The sequence below is a fragment of the Podarcis raffonei genome, chromosome 1 (genome assembly GCF_027172205.1).
Source record: "Podarcis raffonei isolate rPodRaf1 chromosome 1, rPodRaf1.pri, whole genome shotgun sequence".
Classification (NCBI taxonomy): Eukaryota; Metazoa; Chordata; class Lepidosauria; order Squamata; family Lacertidae; genus Podarcis; species Podarcis raffonei.
This window is the reverse complement of record NC_070602.1, coordinates 86,234,380-86,244,783: the sequence shown is the minus strand read 5'-3', so window position 1 is coordinate 86,244,783 and position 10,404 is coordinate 86,234,380. Positions and strand designations below refer to the sequence as shown.

The following is a 10,404-nucleotide window of genomic DNA, read 5'->3' as shown; positions in this document are numbered from 1 at the left end:
TTTTAGAGAAGAGGGGTGATGTTCCTAGGGGAGAAACATCATGGTAGCCTACAGTTTGAAAGTTCAGATGCATTTGGGGTGGGGGGAGGTAGCCTGATATGCAATGGATAAAATGCTTGGAATGGCCTTCCCTTCTTCTTTTCTGAGCAGAGGCTTTGCCACTTTTGTGTTCTGAAGAGAATCCAGCACAACACTGAAGCTACAGAAAGAAAAGCAGGGATGCAGTTCAGAGCTCTTTGTACCGAAACTTGTGCAACCATCCATTTGGGGGGGGGGGGTTTAATGGGGATGGGATGGAGCATGACCCTTAAGGGATCCTACTGAGAAGGGTTTGAATCTTGTAATTCCTGCTCCAAGAGGGATAGGAACAAAAACAGCTGCCTTATACAAAGTCAGACCACTGGTTCATCCAGCTCAATATTGTCTACACTGCCTGGCAGCAGCTTCAGGATTTCAGACAGGGTACATTCCCAGCCCTATCTAGAGATGCTGGGGATTGTGCCTGTTACCTTCTGCATGCTAAACAGATGTTCCACCACCGAGCTACAGTGCAGGTGAACCTAGGAACACTCAGGTCCCACTTGTGGGCTTCCTGTAGGCATTTGGTTGGCCTCTGTGAGAGCAGGATGCTAGACCAGGTGGGACTCGGCAACATCCAATGAAGTTCTTCTTCTAAAGCCCGTCTCTGAGCTTCAGTTCAGGAGGGTTTCCTGCTACAGCAAGAACGGGGAACTCCTGGCCCTCTAGATGCTTTAGGACTCTAGCTCCTGAAAGCATGTGCCATAATACAATCTGTTATAGTCAGGAATCTGTAGCAATAAAATGATCTGCATTCCCTTAAAAGTGGATTGTGAGCAGGAGCAAATGTGTGATACGAAAGAACTGGGTTCTGGGATTTGACACTAGCAAGAAGCCAGCTCCCCTGCCTGCCAGCTGGAGAGACCTGATTCCATTCTATGTATTCTGTATAGTTCCATATGTTTCAGCAGCATGCGTTGCAGGGAGTTGTACTAGAAGACCCTCGCAGTCCCTTCCAACTCTACAATTCTATGATTCCATGTGAGCATAACCATTGCAAGGCTGTCCTGCAAGCCCAGTCCACGTGCTCCAGAGCTGAGTTTTTGCATTAAGAAAAATAGGACGCTTCTGGGCTGAGCCCCTGGCTTAGCTAAGCCCTGTTTGGTTGCCCTCCTGTGTGAAAGCCAAAGCACTTTAGGAGAATCTGCAGGACTTCAGCTTTCTGCTGACTGTGTCCCTAGTTTACCGCAAGCCTCCAGGGCTATCTTTGCACCATAGGCTAGCTCAGAACCACTAGGAGGCAGATGAGCCTCTAAGCAATCAGACCCTCTACAGGCCTGCAATTTGCTAGCAGCTAACAAGGGGTGTGACTATACAATCTGGAGGAGGGAAACAGCCTTTCACTGTGGTTTCCAGCTCCATTTCTCCCCCAGCCCACGCCTGCTTTCTCAGTTCCCTTTTTGGTCAAAGATGGTCCAAGATACGCTACTATCTGATAGCAGCTGAAGATGGGCCAGCCCTCGAACAGAGCGAGGCATCCAAGAAGCACCTGACAAGTCCTCGCTCTCATCACCACATGGTTGGGTGTGCATTGGGAACTGGTGTCAACAGGAGCTCTGCCCAGGGAAGGCTGATAAACCTCCAGGTTAGTTTGTGCCTGTCTGGCCCTTGATATTTCACCTTGATTAGGAGGGTGGGAAGGAGGGAAGGAAGGAAGAACCCAGGCCACTTGCCAGTCACTGGGCTGCATTACTCAGCTGAATCCATTCGCACAAGGTCACAAGTTCATGGAGAGGAACTCACAGTAAACCTACCCAGGGGAAAGGATGGCTATGTCTATTTTGGTTTCTCATTTTTCCAATCTTAAATTCAGTTCTCCACATTACCACATCAGCTGGCAAGTTGTCTGTCTGTTAGTTTTTAAAAGTCTTCGTGAAAATTCATCAGGATTTTAGTGCAACTTTTTCCTAATATGCAGTTTTGTATACTATACATGCTTTGCAAAGAAATTTTGCCTAATATAATGCATTTTTAATGCTATTTTCACTGATAGATGCATTTATATGTATTTACGCTGGTACAGTAAATGCATTGTTATATATAAAGTGGCTGGAAAGCGGCGCTGCAAATTTCAGACAGGAGTGAATTTTGAAGGGTGTCTGTGTCTCAGTTCATGCCCTTTTTTTTAAAACTTGAATTAGGCAGCTTCAGTGCCAGATTTACCAGATAGGAAGAGTAGGCACCAGGCTATGGGCCCCATGCCTTTTAGGGGTCCTGCGACAATAGATCAAAATAACATTGATTTGTTCTTGAAAGAAAATTACAATCATGCTTTCTTGGTTCAATGTTATCCCACTAGAGTGGGGGCCTGCAAGATTTCAACTGCCTAGGGGCCACAGTGTTTAATCCAGCACTGGGCAGGTTCACCTTTAAATGCTAATGAATGAAATTTATCCTCCTTACCCTGGAGCGACTCATTCATGCTGGAGCACAGACCGCATTGTTTCCCCATTAGCGATAAAGGATTCTAAGGGTTACCAAAGGTCTCGATTTTGGGAGTAGCGCTCATATTCCACAGAGGCTCACTATGCAGTCACACTATGACTCCATGGCTATGGAGCACTGACAGAAGCCGAGAACTGGGAGTGAGCACAGAGGGACACTTGACTGAGGGTAAGTCCCATTGAAACTGAAAGCAAAAAAAATAATCCAGAGTTCCTTAAAATATTTCGCAAGCAAAATTTGCTTGGTGGGTTGTTGTTTTTAAAAAATGGATCATTATTACATGAAAAATGCTGCCCTTAAATGAGACTGGAGAATCAGGAAGTTCCAATAAGATCCACACATTGCTCACTGTTTGCTGTCTCCCGCTCTCTCCTACAACTCCCATCATTCCTGACCCTTGGATGTGTTCAGTGTCTGGAAGGCAACAGGCTCCCCATCTCTGTGCTACAGTTCATTTTTGGTTTTCCTCTAGGGTCATCCCTGTTAATGATTTTTGGAGGTTAATCGGTCCTGCTTCTGGGGCCAGCCCTTGCAATCGTATCTGTATAAAAATAAAAATGTTGCCTGCCTTCTCTCTCAAGCTCAGCATGCATCCCATCATTAATCTGCATCATTTCCATTTTTAATAGGTTAATATCGAACTTATTTCTAAATCCTTTCCTCTCATCCTCTCATCCTTCTTTCTCTCATGCCTCTTCCCCTGACTGCTTTAGAATACTCTTGTGCATTGCCTGCAGCTGCTGACTGACATATGAATAAGGCTTGGGCACTGTACTAATTATTATTAATACTTATTGTAAGTGAGCACATCTACTGGCAGATTAGCATGTTGATCCCATTCACAACATGATTTCTGCTGAATCATGCCCAGCAAAATACCAGGCAGGAAATCTTTCACATGGTAATTCCCAGACCATGTGTGAAGCTCAACAACGGACACAAATTACTGTTGATATATTGCAGGAAATGAAATGCCCCTATGAGCTCCAGAATGCCCACCAACAGAAGAGGCTGCTTATCGCTTCTCTAGATGATTCATTGCTCTGAATCTTGCCTCTATTCAAGCAGAACAACGGCCTAAGGCTTAATAATTATTCTTATCATTTAAATAGACAGTACAATCAGGATGCCCCCATTTCCAGGCAACTACCTCGCCTTTCCCATTTCCATTGCTAAAGCCCTGTCATTATTTGAAGAAAAGACACTTTGCATATGTTCTCAGTAATATATATTCTCAGTTATAGATACATATAGACCCATGCTTCAGTATCAGAAGCATGGTGGGGGGGACTCCCTGCCTTTTGATATTAGGCAGATGCCTTTGCTGTACAGTGGTACCTCTGGTTACGAACTTAATTTGTTCTGGAGGTCCATTCTTAACCTGAGGTACCACTTTAGCTAATGGGGCCTCCTACTGCCGCCATACCACCAGCATGCAATTTCTGTTCTCATCCTGAGGTAAAGTTCTTAACCCGAGATACTACTTCCGGGTTAGTGGAGTCTGTAAGCAGAAGTGTTTGTGACCCGAGGTACCAGTGTGCTGTTTACGGCACCAGCTAAGTGTTTTTGTTTAAGCAAACCTAACTAGACATGTAAATCTGACCTGTATTTTAATGCAGTGTGTAATTTTCTTTTAAAGTGTATATATTTTAAAAATACTAGTATTGTGTTGAATTTTTTTTAACATCTTATTTTATTGGCAATTTTATCATATATCTTATATGTTATGTAAACCATTTAGATGTTTTGAGGATTAAGCAGTATGGAAATTCTCTTCACGAAATCTAACTTATGAGGCAAAATTCAACCCACGCACATGCAAGAAAAACATGTGTGTGTGTGTGTGTGTGTGTGTTGAATTTTCCCCACAGCACCTCTGGTTCACTCTCACACTCAGTCCTCATCTGGACATAACTCTATGCCAAATAATGGTTTAGTGTGAATGAGCAATGAGAATGTTTTGCTCCTCCCCTGATGTTTTGCTCCTGCACTGTGCTGAGCTGTGAGCAAACCATGAGCCAGGGCTTGGATGACACACTAAGCCAAACCATGGCTCAGTAGCAAAACAACTGGGAAGGAACAAAACACCACAATCTCATCTCCATGACCACTAAACCTTGGTTTGGCTTAGTGTTGCGTGCGAACCAGGCCACAGTGGAAGTAAATCTTTTGGGGTGCAAAAATGAATCTAATTTCAGTTGGCAGGAAGGGAAGTGTTATTGAGCGGATAGTCATTTGGCAAATGCAACTTTAACAGCATAACAGATTAAACCTTTGTGCAGGCTGTCATTGCATGGGTAGGCTTTTCTTTGCTTCTTAAGCTGGTCGCTCTTAAAGCCCCTTCAAACCACCCTGTCAAATGATTCTTTCCTCATTTTGTTCCACTTTGTTTTCAGCCTTTCGAGAAAGACGGCAGGGCCTCAGCAGGGATGATTTCCGCTGGAAATTATGTCACTCGAATAGCTTAATTGACTCTCTTAAACGCAGCCAGATGGTAGGAGTCTCCCTCTAAAAAGCCTGTTGCCTCTTCTTTATGAGTGTCTTAAAATAACACCACTGGTTCTTTTAGTGGCTCTTGACTGCAGAGTAGCTGCAACATGAGGTAATGCCACACGTATTTATCCTGGCCCTCAAAAGCTTTGCCAAACAACTTCATGATGGTCTTCCTCCTCAACTGTTTTTCCTAGGCTACATCCACACCATACATAAAAAACCCTATTATTATTATTATTATTATTATTATTATTATTTTATTATTATTATTATTATACCTTGGGTTACAGACGCTTCGGGTTATGCGTTTTCAGGTTACAGACTGTGGGAAACCCGGAAGTACCGGAAAGGGTTACTTCCAGGTTTTGCCAATTGCGCTTTGCACATGTGCAGAAGCGCCAAATTGCGTCACATGCGTGTGCAGACACAACACTGCAGGTTACGAACGCTCAGGGTTGCGGACGTGCCTCTGTCACGGATTACGTCCGCAACCCGAGCTTCCACTGTATTCATCTTACAACAAAAATCCAAATTCTCCGTCAGGCAACAGCACACAACAAAAGCCAAGGTTAGTACTGTTCATCCCGCAAGCTAAGCAATATAAGCACCAAGACATTACCGAATTAAAAAATTATACAAGCCAGATATTCCAGAATACTGATGGCACAGGCCAGCCGGTCTCTTCCTTATTTGCAAAGGTCATGAAACTCTGCCACTCTGTTGCAAAACAGTCTTTTTTCCTTCCGGTCTCTAGCTGTTCATAAACAATGAGTCAATTTCTCAACCAAAACTCTAGTCTATGCTTTCGTATACCACTGTTTCACGGTAAGCCCTTTCAGGTCCTTCCAATATCCAGCTATCGGTCTTCACTGCTACCAAGAGGTAGCCAATCAATACGTTAGAAATTTCTAACCAAGTCCCAAAATCGAGGAACTTTTTTTACAGCTCCACCACATGGGAGTAAAATAACCCACCTCCCCACAAATCCCTGGAAAGAGGGATTTACTGAAAAACCTCTGCGAATTGTAGCTCTGTGGGTCAAATAGGGGACCCAACTCTCAGCATCCTTTGCAAACTATTATTCCCATGATTCTTTGGTGGAAGCCATGACTGTTAAAGTGGTATAATAGTGCTTTAAATGTGTGGTGCAGATGTGACCCCAGTTGCTTCTTAGCACCTAATCTGTGGCTTCCAGGGCCCTACCATTAGGCAGAATATGAATGCCTCAGGTAGAAGATTTTGGGTGTCGTGAAAGGGTATCAAGTTGTTAATTATTAAATTGATTATTGTTGCATTTTTCCTGTCAAGGAGGAGTGTTTGTGGGATTTATCTGCCTCAGGTGTCAAAATAACTGGACCAGCCATGGGTACTATGAGATGGAAGGTTACTGCACTGCCATAGGCAATGAACTATCTTGAGCCATCCCTGCCACCTGCACTGCTCAGAGTTGGGAAATGATTTCATCTCCTAAGACAACAGCTTAACTTTCAAGTTTCCATGATCTTATGGCTGGACAGTCTCTGAGCATTTCCCAAAAGGATATGTCATGAGCCAAATAAAAATGTCTCTGGGCATTTAGGTTTGAAAGGTGGTCAAAAGGAACATGGAGTTCACAAGAGATTTCAGGGCTGCGGGTCTCAGTGAATGAAGTCTCTCTCTCACTCATTTTGTAACTGAAGCCTAACTGCAAAACACTTTGGGGCTCTTTGTAAAGACTGCTAACATTTGACATGCATTCTGAGAATGGGAATTTTGGACAAGCTTACGCTTCCTTGATTGCCTGGTCCAACTGGTTTAAAATATTTCTTCACTTTTTTTTTCTTAAAAAAAAATGAAGCCTCCGGTTTTAATTCTGTTACCAGATCTGCTTACGTGTCTATAGATCTGCACCCTAGACAGAAATATCACTTCTAGGGATCTTTACTGGAAATTATCAGACAAGACAAATGCTATTGCAACAGACATGATTACGTACTTAAAAAAAAAAAAAAGACCAGTCTTGTCTTGCTTATTTGGGAGAATGAGCAAGAACTATCAAGTGCTAGTCTAAATTAATATCACTGTTTATTACTTATTTATATCTAGGGGTAACTAATCCCATTTCAGAGGTAGCGAGTCTAGGGAACTATAAGGAAGGTAGGATAGGAAGGGGGTGGGATGTCCTGAAGAAGGGAGAATTAAGAGCACTGGCTTTTTGAGTTTCACCATGACCTGCAGGGGCACAATCATGGCCAAGTTCAGGGTTTCTGCCCAAGGCTAAATGTTAAATATTTAGTGGCCAGCCCAGCTAGCTATTCCGCACCCTTGCCATAAACTTTTTTTGATGAATTCAATGTATGGGATGTTTTAGTCCTGTCTTTTTAAAATATGAATGTGCTTTTAGTTTTCACTGTGTTTTAGTTCTATGTTGGCTTTAATGTATGTGTTATTTTTTCTGGTAAGTTGCTCTGAGTTACATTTGGGGGGGGGGAGTGGCAAATAAAGCCAATAAATAATACAACAATAATATCAGAATTTTTGCCCTATTGACACAGTAGCAATTATGTTGTTTTTTTAATAGATTTAGTATAATTGTGCTGTATAAGACACACTTAAACAAGATGTGGTGTTGCTAATTTTTATGCTGAATTATTGCATTGTTTTATTTATTTAGAAGAACTCCTCAATGTGGGATTGATTTTTTAATAACTAAATATAATCATGTCAGTGAAATATTTCTTCTTCTTCGGCGATCACTCGTAGCCAAGTAAGATTGTCTTTCATATACACGGTTTTAAAGTAAGTCCGTAAGTGACTGTGGAGGCCAATTCTGGATCCACATGTCCTTCCACAGCGGGGACATAGGTTTTCGGGCAGGAGTTGATCACAGTGAGGGTTTGCCAAGCGTGCTTTCCTCTTAGCACGTTTCTCCCTTTCATCTTGAGTTCGTGCTTCTTCAAAGTCCATGACACCTTTGGTAAAGTCTGTTCTTCAACTGGAGTGCTCGCAAGCCAGTGTTTCCCAGTTTTCACTGTTCATACTACATTTTTTAAGATTTGGCTTGAGAGAGTCTTTGAACGTCTTTTGTTGACCACCAGTATTATGCTTACCATTTTTAAGTTCAGAATAGAGTAGTTGCTTTGGAAGATGATCATCAGGCCACAGTGGTTTGGAAGTGAAATGTAGTTTGCCAAGCTAACCTTCTGGCTTTGCTGAATAATAACATGGGGTGTTTTCTCATTTCCATTAGGAAGTCAATGTCGGAAGGTGCAGAGGATAGGGGAGTCCTCACTAGAGACACAGAAACTATGACACAAAATATCATCATCTGGCTCTCAAGGCCCCTGTCAGCCTTCATTGTTTTGGCCAACATCTTCCTCATCCTTGGGATCCTCTTCAACCGTAGACTCCGCAACACCACCAACTGGTTCTTCCTGAGCCTACTCTTTGCTGATCTTCTGGCCGGCTTATTCCTTCCCAATATTCCTGAGCTGTCCTCGACGAAGGATTTAAACTACCACCTCTGCTTCTTCAACTATGTGGCACCTAACTTCATCTTCCTTGCTTTCTTAGCCAACCTGCTGGTGGTGCACTATGTTAAGTATGTGTTCATCATCCGCTCACTGCATTACCACCGGTCCTGGGTGTATCGCTGGCCTGGTTTTTACATATTCGTAGCCTGGACAGCTCCTTTGATCTTTGCATGCCTCCCACTGGCTTGGAACCAGTGGCGGCCCCATGCCAACTGTTCCTTTGGTCTGGTCTTCCCTATTCCTTACCTCTATCTAGAGACCTATGGCTTCCTCATTCCATCCATCCTTGCCATGGGCTTCATGTGCATCCAGGTGCTGTGCACATCCCGAAGGCAGCTTAAGGACATCACAAGACTTCTTCATTCGGTGAACCAAGGCCAGCCCCCCTCAGAGCTGGAGCAGCAACTGGAACTGAGGAATGCTAAGAAGATCGCTAGTGTCTCCTTCATCTTCGTGGCCTGCTGGGTGCCCTATATTGTTTGCCTGAATATCTCACTGCTGTCTATAGATCATAAGCATAACATCAACCCTCTCATTACTCCTATCGTCACCTGCATAGGCACCAGCAGCGCAGCTGCACTGCCTGTCATCCTCAGCCTTGGCAACAGACAGTACACACAATTTTGGACAGACATGGCCACCAAATGCTGTGGGGGCTGTTGTCAAAGACAGGGGCGCAAGGAAAGGAAAGCCAAAGCAAAGGCCCACTTGCCACATGGTCATCATTGCCCTGCAGAGGCAGACCTCAATGGGGCACCAGGCTGATACCTTCGGAGGTAGCAAATTGTCACTAGAAGCAAGCAAAACCACACTCTGAGTAAGATTGTATATCTAGACAGATCTTGGAAATGGGCCCTGGTCATAATCAATAAGTCACCCTGTGCTCCTGTTGCCTAGAGGAAAAAAAGTTACTTTTTTTCTCTTTTTTATTAAAGATTTTCTTGATTTACAAAAGTGTGTGCAATCTCTCTCTCTCGTATTTTTTTCCATGTAACATTTTTACAAATCAGTTTCATTTGTTGAGACATTAGGAAGAAAAGGGGGGAAGAGGTGGAGGGGGGGAAGATGGGTGGGGGTGAGATGGGGTAGCAATGTTTCTATTTTACTTACTATATGTAGGGTTTGGCGTCAGCGTTGCTTGTGCAGGTTCTTTGCTGTTCACTTGTGTTCCTTTGGTGGTGAGAGAGGTTGGGGTTGGCCTAGGGTGTGGTTATTCATTTTTGGTTGGCTGTGGTGGTCTTTTGTTTTCATGTGTGAGTGGGGTGGGTGGGACAACCATATGAGAAATAAGTAAAATAACCAAGCAAGTATTAGAAACCACCCCAGAATTGGCCTTACTAAATACCTTCCAAGACAATAATGTCCACTTACACCACAAAGAACTCATAACCCACTTACTTTCAGCAGCCAGAAGCATCATAGCCAGACACTGGAGAGACCTGTCAGGAGTAAGCATGGACCAATGGTACCAAATAGTATGAGAAAGTTACTTTTCTATCCCTGTTTGGATTCTCTGACTGGACTGGGAATTTCCCATGAATAATAATCGTTTTTGTGTTGGTTGGTCATTCATCAAATCTGCCACCCTAATATCAGATAGATTGGCTTGTTCTCTCAAGAGTGTTTGTAGTTTCCTTACAGTATCTGTATTTGGTCTGTACCCCTTGTGAGATAGCTGCTCCCCACCCCATCCTGCCCATTGGCAGAGGAGAAAGAGATGGATCTGTTGTATCACTTGGAGAATAATGCAGCAAATATTTCTGTCTCACAGGTACCCACATTTATAAGCACTAGCTTTCAAACTACACCACACCTGGAGAACTATATTCAGTTCTTCAGTAGGATGCTTTAATGATGATGATGATGATGACAGTTG

At 43.4% G+C, this 10,404-nt stretch overlaps 1 protein-coding gene across 1 annotated transcript; it reads left to right on the top strand.

Moving 5' to 3' along the window:
• Positions 1-1,257: 1,257 nt before the first annotated feature.
• GPBAR1 (G protein-coupled bile acid receptor 1) lies at positions 1,258-9,485 on the top strand. The gene is made up of 2 exons (XM_053367218.1): positions 1,258-1,663; positions 8,246-9,485. Exon 2 carries the CDS (start codon positions 8,253-8,255, stop codon positions 9,291-9,293), a length of 1,041 nt encoding a protein of 346 aa, XP_053223193.1. The 5' UTR covers positions 1,258-1,663; positions 8,246-8,252; the 3' UTR covers positions 9,294-9,485.
• The last annotated feature ends 919 nt before the right edge of the window (positions 9,486-10,404 follow it).

Bases quoted from the DNA above. Each gene is read 5' to 3' on its own strand.
- GPBAR1 (XM_053367218.1), top strand. From the start codon at position 8,253: ATGTCGGAAGGTGCAGAGGATAGGGGAGTCCTCACTAGAGACACAGAA.